General features: G+C 39.4%; 1 protein-coding gene across 3 annotated transcripts in view; it reads left to right on the top strand.

Annotated features, from left to right (window-relative positions):
* Positions 1-2,891: 2,891 nt before the first annotated feature.
* avpr1aa (arginine vasopressin receptor 1Aa) overlaps positions 2,892-23,219 on the top strand; it is a 675,329-nt gene continuing 655,001 nt past the window's right edge. The window contains exons 1-3 of one of the 3 annotated variants that reach the window (XR_013819825.1): positions 2,979-4,132; positions 6,315-7,557; positions 8,946-10,210. Coding sequence is in view for 1 of the 3 variants with exons in the window: in XM_079858960.1 (XP_079715086.1) it covers positions 3,262-4,132; positions 6,315-6,619 (1,176 nt within the window). In the remaining 2 variants the exon portion in view is untranslated. Of the gene's footprint in view, positions 4,133-6,314; positions 10,211-23,219 lie in introns of those variants that run through there. The other 2 variants (XR_013819824.1, XM_079858960.1) reach the window with 2 other exon arrangements.

Here is a 23,219-nt window from a genome sequence, read left to right as displayed (position 1 = left end):
CCCCGTAAGACCTTCGTTCATCTTTGGAACACAAATTAAGATATTTTTGATTAAATCTGAGAGCTGTCTCACTCCTCCATAGGCTTCTAAGGGACTGAAACTTGCTGGCCCAGAAAAGTTATTAAAGACATCGTTAATATAGTCCAAGTGACTCCAGTGGCTCAATCTTAAGTTTATCAAGCGACGAGAATACTTTTTGTGCGCAAAAACAAACAAAAAGTTCGAGTCTTTTCACGTAGTGTAATAGAGCAGTGCGTCTGTGTTGCACGTCACCACGTAGGCTCGCTATTGGCCGACGCTGGTCATGTGTGATACGTGGTGACGTGCAACACAGACACGCTACGCTTAAACACTACGTGAACTCACTCGAGGCCCACAGAGAAGGAAATGAATAGTGGAATAAAGTCGTTATTTTTGTTTGTTTTTGCGCACAAAAAGTATTCTCGTCGCTTTATAAACTTAAGATTGAGCCACTGGAGTCACTTGGACTATATTAACGATGTCTTTAATACATTTTCTGGGCCAGCAAGTTTCAGTCCCTTAGAAGCCTATGGAGGAGTGAGACAGCTCTCAGATTTAATAAAAAATATCTTAATTTGTGTTCCGAAGATGAATGAAGGTCTTACGGGGTTGGAACAACATGAGGGAGAGTAATTATTGACAGAATTTACATTTTTGGGTGAACTATCCCTTTAAGCTTTGTATTAGTAGAAAACCTGTAGTATTTTCAAATTACCGTGCTTTCCACCCTCATATCCCCCTGAGACGAGAGATTTATGTATTTTTTGTCTGGAAAAAAACCTCAGATGACGCAAAAAATCGTCATTTTGCGTCATCGGAGTATTTTTTGGCCAGAGGCGAGAGACTACAGCCAGTAGGAGGCGCTGTCCCGCATGTGTTCAACCCGCCCATAGAGGGTGGGATCTCACTCACAGAATGTACACACTGTCAGCCGTCTTTCTTTGGAAGCTAAGCTAGCAGGCTCTTGTTCTGTGGAGAAAGCTGAGTACTAGGGGTTACCATCCTCTTTTTCCCCGACATGTCAGGCCGTCGAGATCGTCCAAAATGTCCTTTTGCTTTCTGCAGTCGCCATTCATTGTTTACATGCACACCTTTTGTTTCAATCGAACTGAATTCATTCCGATTGGTGAATCTGAATGTAGTGTTTGCATGAACGCTAAACAAGTGATCGGTTGATGTGCGTTTTAACATTGCTAAGAAAATTCCCGCTCCTCCGTGAGAGATACGAGACCGGTGCGTCTCACAGGCGCTCATCAGTAATGACGCCACCGGCCTCGCGCCGTTCTCCCGCGCCCCTCAGTCTCGTCCTGCTCGCTACAGTAAACATGATGAATGGCGACTGTAGAACGCAAAAGCCGAATCCCGGACATTTTGGGCGATCTCGAAATCCCAGGCAGACTCGAGGCGTCACAGAGACTCACTAGTAGCCTATAGCCTTGATCTTTTAAACTGCGCGCTCTTACCGGTAGGCGTGGCTTGGGTGTGGCCTCGTAGGGCAGCGAAGCAAGTGCATTCTGGGAGTTGTTGTCTTTCATCCACATAAGCCAAAAATACATTTTCTGGCTTTTCTCAGTCTAGAAAGCTCCAAATTCAAAAATAATTTCACATTTCTTCTACATAAATGACCTATTTTAAATACACATTCATCTTTCCAGCAGTGAAATATCCCTTTAAATACGCCGAGCGGATGAGGGGAACGAGACACAGCTGGGACAAACGAACTCAGTGACAGAAACCATAGTAACAAACAAGCTTGGGATGAACTGATGAAGGAGGAGTGGCTGGAAACTGAACATAATGAACAGAGGAAACACAAACACAAACGTGACAGTTCTGCTCAGCTCGAAAACATTTCATTGGCTAGATGTTGCTCTTTTGTTCAGTAAAACTCACAAGCTATAATGAGTTGTGATTTGTAAAAAAGTCAAATCTATCTATCTATCTATCTATCTATCTATCTATCTATTCATCTGTTTGTCTATCTATCTATCTATCTATCTATTCATCTGTTTGTCTATCTATCTATCTATCTATCTATCTATCTATATCTATCTATCTATCTATATCTATCTATCTATCTATCTATCTATTCATCTGTTTGTCTATCTATCTATCTATCTATCTATCTATCTATCTATCTATCTATCTATTCATCTGTTTGTCTATCTATCTATCTATCTATCTATCTATCTATCTATTCATCTGTTTGTCTATCTATCTATCTATCTATCTATCTATCTATTCATCTGTTTGTCTATCTATCTATCTATCTATCTATCTATCTATCTATTCATCTGTTTGTCTATCTATCTATCTATCTATCTATCTATCTATTCATCTGTTTGTCTATCTATCTATCTATCTATCTATCTATCTATCATCTATCTATCTATCTATCAATCTATCTATCTATCTATATATATATATATATCTATTCATCTGTTTGTCTGTCTATCTATCTATCTATCTATCTATCTATCTATATATATATATATGTATATATATATATATATATTCATCTGTCTATCTATCTATCTATCTATCTATCTATCTATCTATCTATCTATCAGTTTATCTATCTATCTATCAGTTTATCTATCTATCTATTCATCTTTTTGTCTATCTATTCATCTGTTTGTCTATCTATCTATCTATATTAATTTTTTTTAAATAAAATATATCTATTATTTTATTTTATTTTATTTTAGAGTGAAAGATGTGTTACATCAGGTGTTACAGTGTGAGAATATGTATGGTTCTGCTCTGTGTGGGAATGTGTCAAGGCGGATCTTCACATAAAGCAGAGGGGTGTTTTCTCCAGGGTCCGGTGGGCGGAGGGTTATATCTGTATGTTCTTGAACTATAGGACTGACTTGAGCTGTTGAACACCGGTGGGTTTGGCTCCGCGTGTCTGAAATCTGAGGCGGGTTTAAAAGGCATTGAGCAGAAGCACAGACAGTCGAGGAGACAGTCGAGGAGAGACACTTGAGGATCAGGGTTGCGCGGGCGTTAGATAAACTACTAATGACCTGTAAGAGCCTCGGGCAAACGCAAAATGGGGATAACTAATGATTCAACCCTTGTGGGATTTAAATATCCATCATTCTGGTTATTAACACAGATATTTAATCAGTAATTTTTAAGAGTAGCGCGCAACGGGACACCGGCGTTTCCATTTACGCACGGAAAGCGCGCACATTTTAACGCGTTGGACTTCTGTCGTTTTTGACGAGCCTTACAATGGGACAACCGAGCAACACATCGCACCCGGTTAACTTATCAGACCCGTACGGACGCGATGAAGAGGTCGCCAAAATCGAGATCGCGGTCCTCAGCGTCACCTTCGCGGTCGCCGTGATCGGGAACTGCAGCGTCCTGGTGGCCATTCACAACACCAAGAAGAAAATCTCGCGAATGCACCTGTTCATCAAACACCTGAGCCTGGCAGACCTCGTGGTCGCGTTTTTCCAGGTCCTTCCACAGCTGTGCTGGGAAATAACCTTCCGTTTCTACGGGCCGGACTTTCTGTGCCGGATCGTGAAGCACCTGCAGGTGATGGGCATGTTCGCGTCCACATATATGATGGTTATGATGACTCTAGATCGATACATCGCCATCTGCCACCCTCTGAAAACCCTCCAGCAGTCCACCCGGAGGTCCCACATCATGATCGGGGGCACGTGGATCAGCAGCCTGGTCCTCAGCACCCCTCAGTACTTCATCTTCTCCCTCAGTGAGTTCCAGAACGGGTCTGAGGTGCTCGACTGCTGGGGCCACTTCATCCAGCCCTGGGGACCCCGCGCGTACATCACCTGGATCACGGCTGGGATATTCCTCATCCCCGTGATCATACTAATGACCTGCTACGGATTCATATGCCACAGCATCAGGATGAACATCAGATATAAGACCAAGAAGACTCCGAGTGATGGCGCGCACAAGAACGGGCTGATCGGGAAGAACTCCGTGAGCAGCGTCACCACGATCTCCAGAGCGAAGTTACGCACCGTCAAGATGACCTTTGTCATCGTCCTCGCGTATATCATCTGCTGGGCGCCGTTCTTCACCGTGCAGATGTGGTCGGTGTGGGACGAGAACTTCAGCTGGGCTGGTGAGTGAAAACCTTCATGATGGGAAACATCAATGCATTTTTAGTATGAAATATGCAGGCAGAAAACATGTTTTCCACATGTGGAAACTGTTGCAAAACCACATGTTTCCCGTGTGCAAAGTATGTGCTCCACATGTGTTTGTGCTATAATCGCGTCCATAGCATTAAAATATCATATTTAATGAACAAACAAAAATATTACATAATGCAGATTAACAGATTAATGCATTCAAAGAGTTAAAAATGTAATGCACATTTTATTTCCATACATATTTGTATTTTAACTATTAAATATGCAGGGTAACACTTTATAATTACTTTCATTTGATTTTAATATATTTAATTTAAGAATAAATGTTATGTTGTATAATGCTGCACATTACAATTACTTGAATATCATTAAATATGTAGAATTAACAAAGAAAATGTAATTATTTTGTTCATGTTTCATATTTGCATATACTGGATTGCATGGTACAAAGTGAAAATGTGCAGTTGTGCTGATATGACCCTAAATATGCTGAACACATATATATTATTAAAATTATAACTTATAAATATATATATCTGATAAACACATCACTGTAAAAAGTGTAATGTTCAATAAGTTATGACAATATGTTTTTACATTGCTTGAACTGATCAAAATAAGTTAAGCAACTAAAAATATATGTTATATAAGATTCAACTCATTTTTTTAAGCCAGGTTAATGCTATTTAAGTTTAAATGACTTAAACATCCAAAGTTGATTGTACATAAAAATGTAAGGCAGCAAATGTCTCTTTTCAGAATCGTTTATTTTCTGTATCAAATTTAAATAGAAAACATATATTGTAATCATGAGGCATTAATGTGATAACAATTAAAATGTCCCCTGCACATTTAAATAAATTTTAACCAAAAATTAATAAAAAGTGCATATATATTGTATTGTTTTAATATAATAAAATGTGTGCCAGCGCATTTAAAATCACAGCATCTTTGTGAAGCTTAAATTGAATGAGCAACAAATGGCTGCTTATGGAAAGAAGTGATAATGCGTTAAATATAGTCTCTCTGATATGATTATAGTGATCATTTGAGAAATGAAGTCATGAGTCCAGAATAGCGCGTCCAAGCAGAACATCTGCAGAGGCTTTATGATGTGTAAATCTGTCAGTCCACATGAGGTAATGGGATATTTATTTAACCCAATTTCACCCCATCTTCACCTAATAGTTTGAGACAAATGGCTTCAGTCGAAAAACAAGTTATTAGTTTAGCCATATTTATTTGTACTAATATCTGGCAATGCAGTAGGCATAACACCTGATTAAAAATGACTAAAAACTAAATGAAAAAAAACTTTATTTATATATATATATATATATATATATATATATATATATGCACAATTTTAAATCTGCAGATCTCTTTGACTCTTGGAAAAATAAAAATGACACTGTGTAATATAACTATTGTATAAAGCATATAGTTCCGCTCCTGGATGCTGATTGGCCAATGCAGTGACTTTAGAATCTGATTGGACGATGCATGTTCTAAAGTGTTGATACAGTGTTACATTCTATATGAATTGCCATTGTTATGTTGCTTGCCAACAGAGAGACTAATGAACCGTGTTACTTGTGGAAAGGATTATTTTGATTATTAACATTAAAAGGACATCGTGTGTATTAAACGATTTGTTAATACAGTCAAACCAAAAATTATTCAGACACCAGATATCACTTTTTTTATGAATTTTTATTATTTATTTATTTTTACTAGTGGGTGCAGGAGACTATAGGTTTAAGTATTTTAAGTAAACTGACATATTATACCCAAAAATTCTTCATACAATGACTACCAGTAAAACGTATACAAATTTGGGACCAAAAATGATCCAGACACTTTGAGCTGATCATGTTTTGCTGAAGTGTGTTTTCTTTAATTGCTAATGCTCTTCTTACACACAGACTGAACAAAATGAAGCATTGCTTGGTCACTGGTTGAGCTAAACTGGTATTATCTAATTGTGTAGTTAAATTTAACAGCTGACAGATATTCAACATAATTCATGTGTGAGACAGTCTAACAGAAGGACGGACAAAACCAGTCAAATATCAACTGAGTTCTGTGATAATGTGAGAAGTGTTGCAGGCGTCTGAATAAACGCTGGTGTGTGTGTTCATGTGTGTGTAGACTCAGAGAACACGGCGGTCACGCTCTCTGCGCTGCTGGCCAGTCTGAACAGCTGCTGTAACCCGTGGATTTACATGGTTTTCAGCGGACATCTCCTGCACGACTTCACACACTGCTTCCCCTGCTCCCATCAAATCCAGCAGAGCTTCAGGAAAGAGGATTCGGACAGCAGCTTGCGGAGAAACACACTGCTCACCAGATTCACCAACCGAAGCCCCACGTGCAGCTCGGGAACCTGGAGAGATCTCGATCAGTCCCCTAAATCTGTCCGATCGGCTCCGGCTCAGGCTTCGGCCGGGACGTGATGCCCCTTTATGGATAGTTCGATAATGTTTTTGACTTTATTGATCTTTATTGATCAGCACTTTGGTGAGACTCTCGCAGACTCTCACGAGACGGGTCGAGCTCTGGATGAGTGGAAATACACAAGCTTCATTTAAGCATCAAATGTTTCTCTTAAAGGGGTCATCGGATGCAAAATTCTCTTTTATATGGTGTTTGCTTATAAATGTGTGTTTGCAGTGTGTGGACACAACCACCATACAAAGACAAAAATCCATTCACTCCTTTTTTTAATCCTCAAAAAGCCTAAACACTCTCAACAATCAAGCCGTTTGGACTTTCTGAGCACTATGATGTCATAATGCTCATGCTCCGCCCACGGACTGTCCCTTATTAGCATATTTTCCCTTATTAGCATATTTTCCGTATTAGCATATTTCCAATATTAGCATATTTCCGCCCTCAGCCATTTGTATACTGTACGCCAAGGCATCACTTTACGTGTCTTGTGTCAACACCCCCTATGGAAGAGAGGTGGGGGGGGTTGCTCAGTTGCTCATTATCATTTAAAGAGACATGCACCGAAACGGGTCACTGTGAACAGAGCTGTTTTTGAGGAGGTAAAAGGCTGTTGTTTCACACAACCATTGAGGAATTCTAAACAAAGTATATTACAAACCACATCACACCAACTTGTGGAAAACAGGCATCCGATGACCCCTTTAAATCTAAAACAGAGTCATCCAGTAAGAGTACAGAGCTGTGAGATGATTATGGAGAGCAGCTCGGATCTTTTGATGAGAAATATTTGACTTTTTATTGCAGTTTGAGACATTGTTGAGATCTCTTCGGAAACTTTCTGAAGTCTGTCTTTTTCTCTACTACTTCAGGTGAAGTCTTCATTGCTGTCGTCAGAGAGAAGTTTGAAATAATTTAGATGTTTTTAATGTTTTCGTAAGCAGTCTCTTCTGCTCATCAAGGCTGCGTTTATTTGATCAAAAATACAGTAAAAATTCTGAAATATTATTACAATGTAAATCAGCTGTTTTCTATGTGAATATACAGTAAAGTGTAATTTATTCCTGTGATCAAATCTGACATTTTCAGCATCATTACTCCAGTCTTCAGAGTCACATGATCCTTCAGAAATCACTCAAATTTGAGGATTTGCCGCTTCATATTTTTGTGGAAACTGTGATACACTACTAGCCTGGGAATACCCAGACAACTTCCAGCAAATTCAGATTTGCTCGAGAAGTAGTCTGGCAAAGAGCTCATTCAAACCCATGTCCATGGGCGAGAAATCGAGGCACCAATCAGAAACGTTGAGGCGGGCTTTACACAATGACGATCGCTCTGATTGGTTTTAGGTCTATCCAATTGCGCCCAGAGGCATTTGAGCGACGTCCGTTCAACTTTTAAATGCATTATTATATTCAAATTGCAAACACATGAGGACAGTCTCCATGAAAGACCCACTGGCAGATGAACGTGCTACTACATTTCTCTCCGAAACGGTAGGAAATTAAATTAGATTTAATAGAGGATTTTAACTGTGACAAGATGATTGACAGGGCAGTTTACATGACAGGATGCACGTGACAGATTCGTCCGATAAAGATGACGAAGTAGTATGTCCCAAAGCTTGCCTACTTTTTTGCTACACATTCAAAAGTAAATACCTTTTCTTCACAAAAAGAGTACATACTTTTATGGCGTAGTGTAACTTAGGCGAATTGGGACGCAGCATATGGCTTTACACAATGACGATCGCTCTGATTGGTTTTAGGTCTATCCAATTGCGCCCAGAGGCATTTGAGTGACGTCCGTTGGTGACGCCCCTTTGGAAATGAGTTATTAATGAAGCTTTGCCAGACCATAACTCAGTTACTACTGAGAATACTACTGAGGTTTTAACCAGGCTAATACACTACCATTTAAAAAAAAAAAAAAAAAAAACATATTTTATTCAGAAAGGACATATTAAATTGATCTAAAGTGACAGAAAAGCCATTTTATTAAAATATATATATATATATTTAAAATAAATGCTGTTCTTTTGAACTTTAAATCCATCAAAGAATCTTGACAAATTAAAAGTATCACGGTTTCCACAAAATATGAAGCAGCAAAACTGTTTTCAACTGACAATAATCAGAAATGTTTCAAATCATCATATTATAATGATTTCTGAAGGATCATGTGACACTGAAGACTGGAGTAATGATGCTGAACATTCAGCTTTGATCACAGGAATAAATTACACTTAGAAAACAGCCGTTTTACATTGTAATAATTTCACAATTTTTACTGTATTTTTGATCAAATAAGTCTAGCCTTGATGAGCAGAAGAGACTCTTTCAACTCTTATAGTTGTTTATTGCATTGAAACATTTTACTTGAGGTTGTGTTACAGTATAATGCGCGTATATTCACGCCGCCGCATGTCATGCTTAACAACTCTCAATATCGGCACCTCTCGCACCGTGTTGCTTATATGTCTGTTATGGAAACAGTGGGAACATGGAAAACGCAGTAAATCTCCTCAGGGACTTCGGCACAATGAGTCCTGCGAGGCATTTCCTGAGATAAGCGTCTACTTAAGCCCGGCGCTCGGTGTGTGTTGGCCCAGACTACGAGACCCTCGTGCCAAAGTAAACCAGACACCTGCTGCCAGAGTCAAACCAGCGGGGGTTCACAGTCACAGCACGCAGAATATAGCACTTTCCAGAAAAAAAATGAATGTTGCACTAAATAAACCATAGGAAACCGTCTGCTTTATGAAATATTAACGTCACTTTGGCGGCATGAAACCTTCCGGGCATGACCCGTATCAGATTGCGCTTATAAATATGTTTTCACATGCATGTCTTTACTGTTTATCTGTCAGGTTTAGGACTCTTTTCAGGTGTTTTAATGTATATGCTTAGATATTACAGGCTGTTTATGTATATATTAAAGTTATGAATAAATGCACAGCTATAACAGAATATATTATTAAAATTTTGGGTGGCACATTACAATAAGGTTTATTAGTTAACATTATTTAATATATTAACTAACATGAACTAACCATGAGCAATACATGTGTTGCATTATCTTTGTTAACGTTTTCGTCAACAGTTCACGTTGCATTAACTAATGCTAACAAGATTTTGATAAAGTATTAGTAAATGTTGAAATTAACATTAACAAAGATTAATTAATGCTGTATACGTGCAGTTCATTATTAGTTCATGCTAACTAATGTAGTTAATTATGCTAACTAATGAACGTTATTGTAAAGTGTTACCGAGTTTAGTTTGTGTGCGTTCAGGTTTTGTTAAAGTCGATATTGAAATGCGTTTATGAAAGTTTTAATGTGTTGCACCTCTCATAAATGTCTCGGTGTATCTGTGTGCCAAATACAATAAATCAAACCTTCAAGAAATGTTGGTTCTGGATCTGTGGCGACAAATGTGTTTTTAGCAACCGAGCCGGTCCTCGCGCTGCCATTCAAATGCAACTTTACACCACATTCAGCTTTAACTGGCTTTTATTAGCATTTTATTGTTGTACAAGCGTGACTGAAACGCTTTCAGAGAGATATTTGAACTGATGGAATATTGTTCCAGTGTTTTGATGAAAGATCAACTTCTGCTCCATTTCAAGCACCTGATAGAAAACTATAAGTGGACTAATGACTCTATCATGTTTCTTCTTTGTACGTGTTTGTGCAAATGCAACGCCAGGCTCTTCATCACAATGCAGATTCCCTACTAGGATCCTTTCCAAACATCCCATAATAGCTGGAGAGTTTCCTGTTTGTTTCCTGTTTAAGGATGCGTGTTCTCTCTCCAGAATTAACCAACTTTCCTCCTTTCCAGTCCGAGAGTCCAGAGACGAGACAGCTGCGGTGTGTGTGTGTGTGTGTGTGTGTTAGAGAGTGTGTGAATGTGTGTGTGTGTGTGTGTGTGTGTGTGAGTGAGAGAGAGAGAGAGAGTGTGTGTGTGTGTGTGTGTGTGTGTGTGTGTGTGTGTATGTGTGCTTGCGTGTGTGCTTGCTTGTGTGTGTGTGTGTGTGTGTGTGTGTGTGTGTGTTTGTCTGTGTGTGTGTGTGTGTCTGCGTGCGTATCTGTGTGTGTGTGTGTGTGTGTGTGTGTGTGTGTGTGTGTGTGTGCATTTTGCGTATATGTGCTTGCTTGTGTGTGTGTGTGTGTGTGTGTGTGTGTGTGTGTGTGTGTGTGTGTGTGCATTTTGCGTATGTGCTTGCTTGTGTGTGTGTGTGCATTTTGCGTGTGTGCTTGCTTGTGTGTGTCTGTGTGTGTGTGTGCATATCTGTGTGTGTGTGTCTGTGTGTGTGTGTGCATTTTGCGTGTGTGCTTGCTTGTGTGTATGTATGTACGTGTGTCTGTGTGTGCGTATCTGTTTGTGTGTCTGTGTGTGTGTGTGAGTGTGTGTGTGAGAAAGAGTTACAGTCTCCCAAGCTTCTCACATCAGACTCACATGTTCACATTCTCTCCTGCCACCTTTGACCTTAATGTGTTCCAGACGCACGTGTGAAACTGGAACAACAGAACAAATGATTGCGGATTGTAATGCGTGTAAGTGTTCGGTGTCTGAGAGACGATGATGAAGAGATGTGTTGTGAAAACGAAGACCACATTGTGTTTTCCTAATCATTTCCATGTAGTTTCCTGCTGAAAAATACAAACAAGGTTTGGTGGTCTTGGCTGGATTATATGGTTTAGATGTTCCTCTGTTGTACACAAAATAAACATAAACAGTTCTTTCTATTCCTACAAACTTAAGAATAACAATTATCAGCATTATGGTTCCGTGCGGAATCTTTAACACTATAAATGGTTCTTTTAAGAACTGTTCCTTGAAGTTTCAAGAACCTTTATTTTTAAGAGTGAGAAATAGATTTCCAGGTTGTAAAAATTAAATTAAAATTAAAGCTGCAAGCAGCGATGAAAGGGCCCTCGCACCCGTGCCATCAACACTCAATGGCTTTAGGAAGACAGAGCATGGTTGGGAAATGTACATTTAAGGAGGTATATATAGTAAGAGTATGTCAAAGTAAGTTACAAAATGTTTTGTATAATGGTGATAATAGCATGCTTCATGACTCAGCTAAGTGTTGCTAGCATGTTTAGTCTGTTTCTAGCATGCTTAGTACACAATAATTATGTGGTTAGTACTGCATTACTGTGTTAACCATGTCAGTTTCTGTTGCCAGTAGGTGGCGTTATGACTATAACTGAATATGAGCATGGATGTGTGTTCAGGACAGAACTCTTATCAAACGTGTGAAGTTTGGTGCAAATTGGACATTGCCTTCTTGAGTAACAACAAAGTCATGTTTCATTGAATTAGCATTCTTTAGCACTTAGCTAAGCATTGTTAGCATGTTTTAACATGTTTCTAGCATGTTTAGAACTCAATGGCATTTTTAACATGTTGCTAGAACGGCATCAATGTGTTAAACATGTCACTTCCTGTTGCCAGTAGGTGGCGCTATTACTATAACTGAACATTCTCATGTAGATGTGTTCAGGCCATGACTCTTATTAAAAGTGTGAAGTTTGGGGCAGATTGGACATTCCATGCCTGAGTTACAGCAAATTCCTATTTAATTGCAATAATAGCATGCTTTAGCACTTAGCTAAGAGTTTGCTAGCATGTTTTAGCATGTTTCTAGTATGTTGTTAGCATGTTTAACACTTGCTGGCACTTTTTTATATGTTATTAGGAGTCCATAACAGTGTTAAACATGTCACTTCCTGTTGCCAGCAGGTGACGCTATGACTGTAACTGAATATAAGCATGGTCATGTGTTCAGGACAGAACGCTTATCAAAAGTGTGAAGTTTGGGGCAGATTGGACATTCCATGCCTGAGTTACAGCAAATTCATATTTAATTGCAGTAATATCATTCTTTAGCACTTAGTTAAGTGTTTGCTAGTATGTTTTAGCATTTCTCTAGTATGTTGGTAGGATGTTTAGCACCTACTGGCATTTTTTTATATGTTATTAGGAGTCATGAACAGTGTTAAACGTCACTTCCTGTTGCCAGCAGGTGGCGCTATGACTATAACTAAATATGAGCATGGACATGTGTTCAAGAGATAACTCTTATCAAACGTGTGAAGTTTGGGGTAGATTGTACATTGCCTTCTTGAGTAACAACAAAGTCCTGTTTCATTGAATTAGCATGCTTTAGCACTTAGGTAAGTATTGCTAGCATGTTTTAATATGTTTCTAGCATGTTTAGAACTCAATGGCATTTTTAACATGTTGCTAGAACGGCATCAACGTGTTAAACATGTCACTTCCTGTTGCCAGTAGGTGGCGCTATTACTATAACTGAATTTGAGCATAGACATGTGTTCAGGCCATGATTCTTATCAAACGTGTGAAGTTTGGGGTAGATTGGACATTCCATGCCTGAGTTACAGCAAATTCCTATTTAATTGCAGTAATAGCATGCTTTAGCACTTAGCTAAGTGTTTGCTAGCATGTTTCTAGTATGTTGCTAACCTGTTTAACACTTGCTGGCTCTTTTTTTATATGTTATTAGGAGACCACAACAGTGTTAAACATGTCACTTCCTGTTGACAGCAGGTGGCGCTATTACTATAACTGAATATTCTCATGTAGATGTGTTCAGGCCATGACTCTTATCAAACGTGTGAAGTTTGGGGCAGATTGGACATTCCATGCCTGAGTTACAGCAAGTTCCTATTTAATTGCAATAATAGCATGCTTTAGCACTTAGCTAAGAGTTTGCTAGCATGTTTTAGCATGCTTCTAGTATGTTGTTAGCATGTTTAGCACTTGCTGGCACTTTTTTATATGTTATTAGGAGTCCATAACAGTGTTAAACATGTCACTTCCTGTTGCCAGCAGGTGGCGCTATGACTATAACTGAATATGAGCATGGTCATGTGTTCAGGACAGAACGCTTATCAAACGTGTGAAGTTTGGGGCAGATTGGACATTCCATGCCTGAGTTACAGCAACTTCCTGTTTCATGGCGAAACATCGAAATTTGTCAGGCCGCCGAGGACCCGCCCTTCGACGAAAACTCAAGATCTTCGCAATTTAACGTCACAAAGGCCTTAAGATTACACTCACCAAATTTGAAGATGATCAGATTAAAACTGTAGGAGGAGTTCGTTAAAGTACGAGGCCTGAAAATGGCAAAAACTGCACAAAAATCTGAGAGGAAGTTCAAAATGGCTGACTTCCTGTTGTGTTTAGGGCTATGCTCCAAGAGACTTTTTTGTAGGTATTAGGTCATTACATGTATGTACCGAATTTTGTGCACGTACGTGGAACGTTGCGGGAGGCGCACTCCGTTGAACTTTTATAGGTGGCGCTATCGAGCCATTTTGCCCCGTCCAATTCTGAAACCTATATCAGATGTAAATTTTCGCCAGTTCTGACGCGTGTGCAAAGTTTTGTGAGTTTTCGAGCATGTTTAGGCCCTCAAAAATGCAATTAAATGCGGAGAAGAATAATAATAATAATAATTAAAGCTGCAAGCAGCGATGAAAGGGCCCTCGCACCCCTGCCACCGCCACCCGGCGCCTTTAGGAAATGCCTTAAGATTACACTCACCAAATTTGAAGAGGATCAGATCAAAACTGTAGGAGGAGTTTGTTAAAGTACAACATCAGGAAATGGCAAAAACTGCCCAAAATCTGAGAGGAAGTTCAAAATAGCTGACTTCCTGTTGTGTTTAGGGCTACGCGCCAAGAGACTTTTTTGTAGGTATTGGGTCTTTACATGTATGTACCAAATTTCATACCTGTACGTGAAACCAGGAGACGGGGCAAAATATAGGGGCAATAAGTAAGCCATTTTGCCCCACCCAATTTTGAAAACCACATCACACGTAAATTTTCACCACATCTGAAGCATGTGCAAAGTTTCATGATTTTTCGAGCACGTTTTGTATTTGCCACACTTCCTGCTACCAGCAGGTGGCGCTATTGCTATAACCATAATGAGCATGGTCATGTGTTCAGGACAGGACTCTTATCAAACATGTGAAGTTTGGGGCAGATTGAAACATGTATGGCTGAGTTACTGCAGGCTGTCTGTGGTTGCCTAGCAACATCGGAACTGCAAGCAATATTATTATTGAACTTATCTGATCATGCATATATCACCAAAAGGCCGAAATTGGGTGAACGTTTGTCAGGCCGCCGAGGGCACACTCTTCGACGAAAACTCAAGATCTTCGCAATTTAACGTCGCAAAGGCCTTCAGATTACACTCACCAAATTTGAAGAGGATCAGATCAAAACTGTAGGAGGAGTTCGTTAAAGTACAACATCAGGAAATTACGAAAAATGCCCAAAATCTAGGAGGAAGTTCAAAATAGCTCACTTCCTGTTGTGTTTAGGGCTATGCTCCAAGAGACTTTTTTGTAGGTATTGGGTCATTACATGTATGTACCAAATTTCATACCTGTAAGTGAAACCAGGAGCCGGGGCAAAATGTGGGGGCAATAATTTTCCGAATTTGCCCCACCCAATTTTGAAAACCATATCACACGTAAATTTTCACCACTTCTGAAGCGTGTGCAAAGTTTCATGAGTTTTCGAGCATGTTTAGGCCCTCTAAAAAGCGATTCACTTTGGAGAAGAATAATAATAATAATAATTAAAGCTGCAAGCAGCGATGAAAAGGGCCCTCGCACCCCTGCCACCGCCACCCGGCACCTTTAGGAAAGGCCTTAAGATTACACTCACCAAATTTGAAGAGGATCAGATCAAAACTGTAGGAGTTTGTTAAAGTACAACATCAGGAAATGGCAAAAACTGCCCAAAATCTGACAGGAAGTTCAAAATAACTGACTTCCTGTTGTGTTTAGGGCTATGCTCCAAGAGACTTTTTTGTAGGTATTGGGTCTTTACATGTGTGTACCAAATTTCATACCTGTACGTGAAACGTCGAGCCGGGGCAAAATGTAGGGGCAATAAGTAAGCCATTTTGCCCCACCCAATTTTTAAAACCACATCACACGTAAATTGTCACCACTTCTGAAGCGTGTGCAAAGTTTCATGATTTTTCGAGCACGTTTTGTATTTGCCACACTTCCTGCTACCAGCAGGTGGTGCTATTGCTATAATCATAATGAGCATTGGCATGTGTTCAGGACAGGACTCTTATCAAACATGTGAAGTTTGTGGCAGATTGAAAATTGTATGCCTGAGTTACTGCAGGCTGTCTGTGGTTGCCTAGCAACATCAGAACTGCAAGCAACATTAATATTGAACTTATCTGATCATGCATATATCACCAAAAGGCCGAAATTGGGTGAACTAGTGCAAAAAATGCCCGTGCAAAATCAGTTTTTGTGTGTGTTTTTAGTAATTGTTGGTTTGGTGTGTGCTTATTGTTACAATTACACAGCAAAAGTTCAGTGACATTTTTATTTGTGCATGGTAAAAAGCACACAGTGAACTCCGAGAAAACGCTATGCTTGAGCAAACAGTTTGTGAATAGGCAACTACAAATGATGCCCGTGAAAGAGACTGTGAACGCATTGAATAGGATATGTTTAGTTGGTGAATAGCATAGGCTACTATTACACAGTAGCGACAACGTTAAGCGCACCAGAATGAAATATAATATTCAGAAGTAAACACTAACAGCATAGCTGACTTACAGATTCAGTTTACATCCACAAATGAATAAGCACCTCGATTCAGGGAGCAGTGCAAAGTGCCCGTGCAAAATCAGTTTTTGTGAGCTGATCGCCGTCAAAAAAGTTCAGGAGATATTTCTTGCGATGGCAATATGATCAAAAATAACTTTATATTGATTCAATGGATTAATAGCATTTAAAAAAAAAAAAAAAAGTCATGAATTTATTGCATTTTTGGGAAAAAATAATCCGTTTTTATAATAAATCTTAAAAAATTCAAATCCAGATTTTGATTTTCAATGTTGTTATAACCTAAAGATGCTATGTGAAAGTTTGAAACAGAAAATAGTGGTTTTCACACATTTAGTGGTTATCTCACATTCGAGAGATATGCGAATAACACACAGACAGACAGACGGACGTTTCTGTAATTTATAGATAGATGGATTTATCACGTTCGGGAACCAAACTATAATATTCAGAAGTAAACAGTGTAGCTGACTGAGTGTTTATGTCAGAATGTTTATTTTTAAACCACAGCCTTCTTGGGGCTTCTTTGACCGATACAACTCTCTAATGTCAGAATGTTTATTTTTAAACCACAACCTTCTAAAAATGATATATTTAACGATATCTTTTGCATTTCTCATCCAAACAATGTCAAACTTGGCACTGCACTTACTCGTGCCCGTGGCAAGACACCTGTCGAGTTTGAAATCAATCGGACTAACGGTTCGAGAGATATGCGAGGAACAGACACACACACACACAGACAGACAGACAGACAGACGTTCCTGTAATTTATAGATAGATGTTTGTCAGGCCGCCGAGGGCACACCCTTCGACGAAAACTCTAGATCTTCGCAATTTAACGTCACAAAGGCCTTAAGATTACACTCACCAAATTTGAAGAGTATCAGATCAAATCTGTAGGAGGAGTTCGTTAAAGTACAACATCAGGAAATTACGAAAAATGCCCAAAATCCAGGAGGAAGTTCAAAATAGCTCACTTCCTGTTGTGTTTAGGGCTATGCTCCAAGAGACTTTTCTGTAGGTATTGGGTCATTACATGTATGTACCAAATTTCATACCTGTACGTGAAACCAGGAGCCGGGGCAAAATGTGGGGGCAATAATTTACCGAATTTGCCCCCCACAATTCTGAAAACCATATCACACGTAAATTTTCACCACTTCTGAAGCGTGTGCAAAGTTTCATGAGTTTTCGAGCATGTTTAGGCCCTCTAAAAAGCGATTCACTTTGGAGAAGAAGAATAATAATAAACGGAGCAAAAACAATAGGGTCCTCTCACCATCGGTGCTCGGGCCCTAATAAACGGAGCAAAAACAATAGGGTCCTCTCACCATCGGTGCTCGGGCCCTAATTAAAGCTGCAAGCAGCGATGAAAAGGGCCCTCGCACCCTTGCCACCGCCACCCGGCGCCTTTAGGAAATGCCTTAAGATTACACTCACCAAATTTGAAGAGGATCAGATCAAAACTGTAGGAGGAGTTCGTTAAAATACAACATCAGGAAATGGCAAAAACTGCACAAAATCTGAGAGGAAGTTCAAAATAGCTGACTTCCTGTTGTGTTTAGGGCTATGCTCCAAGAGACTTTTTTGTAGGTATTGGGTCATTACATGTATGTACCAAATTTCATACCTGTACATGAAACGTAGAGCCGGGACAAAATATAGGGGCAATAATTAAGCCATTTTGCCCCACCCAATTTTGAAAACCACATCACACATACATTTTCACCACTTCTGAAGCGTGTGCAAAGTTTCATGATTTTTCGAGCACGTTTTGTATTTGCCACACTTCCTGCTACCAGCAGGTGGCGCTATTCCTATAACCAAATATGAGCATGGTCATGTGTTCAGGACAGGACTCTTATCAAACATGTGAAGTTTGGGACAGATTGGAAATTGTATGCCTAAGTTACTGCAGGCTGTATTTGGTTGCCTAGCAACATCGGAACTGCAAGCAACATTAATATTGAACTTATCTGATCATGCATATATCACCAAAAGGCCGAAATTGGGTGAACATTTGTCAGGCCCCCGAGGGCACATCCTTCGACGAAAACTCAAGATCTTCGCAATTTAACGTCGCAAAGGCCTTCAGATTACACTCACCAAATTTGAAGAGGATCAGATCAAATCTGTAGGAGGAGTTCGTTAAAGTACAACATCAGGAAATTACGAAAAATGCCCAAAATCCAGGAGGAAGTTCAAAATAGCTCACTTCCTGTTGTGTTTAGGGCTATGCTCCAAGAGACTTTTTTGTAGGTATTGGGTCTTTACATGTATGTACCAAATTTCATACCTGTAAGTGAAACCAGGAGCCGGGGCAAAATGTGGGGGCAATAATTTACCGAATTTGCCCCAACCAATTTTGGAAACCATATCACACGTAAATTTTCACCACTTCTGAAGCGTGTGCAAAGTTTCATGAGTTTTCGAGCATGTTTAGGCCCTCTAAAAAGCGATTCACTTTGGAGAAGAATAATAATAATAAACGGAGCAAAAACAATAGGGTCCTCTCACCATCGGTGCTCGGGCCCTAATTAAAGCTGCAAGCAGCGATGAAAGGGCCCTCGCACCCGTGCCATCAACACTCGGTGGCTTTAGGAAGGCAGAGCATGGTTGGGAAATGTACATTTAAGGAGGTATATATAGTAAGAGTATGTCAAAGTCAGTTACAAAATGTTTTGTATAATGGTGATAATAGCATGCTTCATGACTCAGCTAAGTGTTGCTAGCATGTTCAGTCTGTTTCTAGCATGCTTAGTACACAATAATTATGTGGTTAGTACTGCATTACTGTGTTAACCATGTCAGTTTCTGTTGCCAGTAGGTGGCGTTATGACTATAACTGAATATGAGCATGGATGTGTGTTCAGGACAGAACTCTTATCAAACGTGTGAAGTTTGGTGCAAATTGGACATTGCCTTCTTGAGTAACAACAAAGTCATGTTTCATTGAATTAGCATTCTTTAGCACTTAGCTAAGCATTGTTAGCATGTTTTAACATGTTTCTAGCATGTTTAGAACTCAATGGCATTTTTAACATGTTGCTAGAACGACATCAACGTGTTAAACATGTCACTTCCTGTTGCCAGTAGGTGGCGCTATTACTATAACTGAACATTCTCATCTAGGTGTGTTCAGGCCATGACTCTTATCAAAAGTGTGAAGTTTGGGGCAGATTGGACATTCCATGCCTGAGTTACAGCAAATTCCTATTTAATTGCAATAATAGCATGCTTTAGCACTTAGCTAAGAGTTTGCTAGCATGTTTTAGCATTTTTCTAGTATGTTGTTAGCATGTTTAACACTTGCTGGCACTTTTTTATATGTTATTAGGAGTCCATAACCGTGTTAAACATGTCACTTCCTGTTGCCAGCAGGTGGCGCTATGACTGTAACTGAATATAAGCATGGTCATGTGTTCAAAACAGAACGCTTATCAAAAGTGTGAAGTTTGGGGCAGATTGGACATTCCATGCCTGAGTTACAGCAAATTCATATTTAATTGCAGTAATATCATTCTTTAGCACTTAGCTAAGTGTTTGCTAGTATGTTTTAGCATGTCTCTAGTATGTTGGTAGGATGTTTAGCACCTACTGGCATTTTTTTTATATGTTATTAGGAGTCAAGAACAGTGTTAAACGTCACTTCCTGTTGCCAGCAGGTGGCGCTATGACTATAACTAAATATGAGCATGGACATGTGTTCAAGAGATAACTCTTATCAAACGTGTGAAGTTTGGGGTAGATTGTACATTGCCTTCTTGAGTAACAACAAAGTCCTGTTTCATTGAATTAGCATGCTTTAGCACTTAGCTAAGTATTGCTAGCATGTTTTAATATGTTTCTAGCATGTTTCGAACTCAATGGCATTTTTAACATGTTGCTAGAACGGCATCAACGTGTTAAACATGTCACTTCCTGTTGCCAGCAGGTGGCGCTATGACTATAACTGAATATGAGCATGGTCATGTGTTCAGGACAGAACTCTTATCAAACGTGTGAAGTTTGGGGCAGATTGGACATTCCATGCCTGAGTTACAGCAACTTCCTGTTTCATGGCGAAACATCGAAATTTGTCAGGCCGCCGAGGACCCGCCCTTCGACGAAAACTCAAGATCTTCGCAATTTAACGTCGCAAAGGCCTTAAGATTACACTCACCAAATTTGAAGATGATCAGATTAAAACTGTAGGAGGAGTTCGTTAAAGTACGAGGCCTGAAAATGGCAAAAACTGCACAAAAATCTGAGAGGAAGTTGAAAATGGCTGACTTCCTGTTGTGTTTAGGGCTATGCTCCAAGAGACTTTTTTGTAGGTATTAGGTCAATACATGTATGTACCGAATTTCGTGCACGTACGTGGAACGTTGCGGGAGGCGCACTCCGTTGAACTTTTATAGGTGGCGCTATCGAGCCATTTTGCCCCGTCCTATTCTGAAACCTATATCAGATGTAAATTTTCGCCAGTTCTGACGCGTGTGCAAAGTTTTGTGAGTTTTCGAGCATGTTTAGGCCCTCAAAAATGCAATTAAATGCGGAGAAGAATAATAATAATAAATATAGCTGCGAGCAGCGATTACGGGCCCAAGCCGGTGGCACCGCAACCCCGGTGCCTTTAGTTACCTAAAGGCACCGGGGTGGCGGTACCGCCGGCTTTGGCCCTTCATCGCTGCTTGCAGCTATATTTATATATATATATATAAAAGACAGAAAATATTACTTGACTTACCTTATTCTGATTTTATGATACACTCAAAATATTCCACAACAAATCCTTTAAATTTAATGTAAAAATAAAAATGAAAGTAAGCAGTGTTGGGCTCACGTAACCCTCTCATTAGAATCAAAATGTTTCAACATTTGCAATGTATTTGGATGCTAAACTATTCTTTATTATAGGCTTTGTTCTTCACTCGTGTTCCAATATCGACGGAAAAAATCATCCTCTTCACACGCGCAAAAATGAGCTTGAAACATCACAGTGGAGCGGTGCTTACTGTGAATGTACGAATTGTACTACTGACTATTTAGAGCAGTGTAATTTTTATATGTTAGGTTAACTATTTTATTATTATATTTTATTAAGGCTATAATGAACAGGCTGCGATGTCAAGATTGCAATGCTGGAATGTGTGTTTGTGTGTGTGTGTGTGTGTGTGTGTGTGTGTGTGTGTGTGTGTGTGTGTGTGTGTATGTGTGTTCATGTTTTTCTATCCCGGTGGGGACTTCAACCTGAATGCACACAGACTCATGGGGACTCGTGTCACAATGGGGACCTAAATAGAGGTCCCCATGGGTAAACAAGCTTATAAATCATACAGAATGAGTTTTTTTGGAAATGTAAAAATGCAGAAAGTTTTCTGGGATAGGTAGGTTTAGGGGTAGGGTTAGTGTGAGGAGATAGAATATACAGTTTGTACAGTATAAAAACCATTAAGTCTATGGAGAGTCCCCACAAAGATAGTAAACCGTGTGTGTGTGTGTGTGTGGCGTGGGCGCGATTGAACAGTGGACACATAAAAACATACTCCGTTATTATACAGGACGACATTCAAACTGCAAAGTGTTAACTTATATTTGTGTACAGTCGCAATAAAACACAACATTGTGCTTTTGTAAAATAATTTCAAGCAATCCACCCCCCGAAAGGCGCTAATTTTAAAATGAAACTAAAATGCTCATGGCTGCACGGGCATTCATAACGGTGCGCATCCACGGCGAGGAACGAGCAGAACAGAGTGAACATTTTTCCGTTAATTCCTACTTCCATAGGAATTCATTTGAAACGCTCGCTCAACCACTATCAATGTCAGTGCGGACGAGCATATTTTACTTTCGTTTTTAAGTTGGCGATTCAAAAGCCCCCAGCGGTGTCACACGTCGATTAACCGGTGGTAAAATATTCTCACCGTCACAAACCTAGTATATTTTTATGTAGATACAATAGGCCTACCTGATTTTGAACACAAGAGGGCAGTATAGCCCTATGTATGACTTGACTTTTATGGTACTAAATAGTACAATTACTATTTTTAAACTTATAAATAATTATTAAATTGAAAAAAAAAAGAATAAAATGGGTTTAATTGTGATATTTGTATACTTTTATATAGAAATAAATGGTTTTTAATTACATTTTTAGAAGATGAGGCTTTTAGTTTCCTTTTTGTACATTACTTTAGTCCCTCACTATAGCAAAACCGTTTGAGATGTTTAATATCCGTTCACAATTTAGCATCTTTAATGCATTTTCATCATTTTGAAAAAGTTTGGTGTGAATAAAATAAACCAGTTAGGAAGAGTAGCTAAAAACTCAGAGTCTGAAATATCCAAAAAATCCACATTCAAACCAAAATATCTGACTTCCTTTTGCTCTGAGCTAATAACTGTAAATTAGAAAGTTGTCTGGCTCGGTGAGACCAATATATATTATGATTTTTGTAACTGTTGGTAAAACTAACCCCCCCACTTTTGTCAAAAGCATGTTGAAAGTGACACACTTCCTGCTGCCAGTTGGTGGCGCTATAACTTTGACTCACAATAATTACATCCATCTGATCGGCCTCTTACCACGAACACACTGCTGAAGTTTCATCAAGATCAGTTAATGTATGCAGAAGTTATTCCACTTCGTGTTTCTCTTTTCTCGCCATAAATTCGTTTCCTCGCCACGGCCAAACCGTTCGAGATATCAAAAATCCGTCCGCAATTTAGAATCCTCAATGTCTTGACTTCATGCACACCGAGTTTGGTGGGGATTGGATGAATTCTCTAGGAGGAGTACTTCGCATTCCACAGCAAGCGTTTTCCAAACAACCCATAATAGCCGACTTCCTGTTGGGCTGGCGTAAAACTTGACAGAGGGAAAGTTGTTCGGCCCGATGAGATCTATATGTGTACCGAATTTCATATTAATTCATGCAAGCGTGTTTGATATATGGACCAAGT

Source organism: Squalius cephalus (assembly GCF_949319135.1).
Source record: "Squalius cephalus genome assembly, chromosome: 23".
NCBI classification, from domain to species: Eukaryota; Metazoa; Chordata; class Actinopteri; order Cypriniformes; family Leuciscidae; genus Squalius; species Squalius cephalus.
Note: the sequence above shows the minus strand (reverse complement) of the source record. Positions and strands in the feature narration are given on the sequence as shown.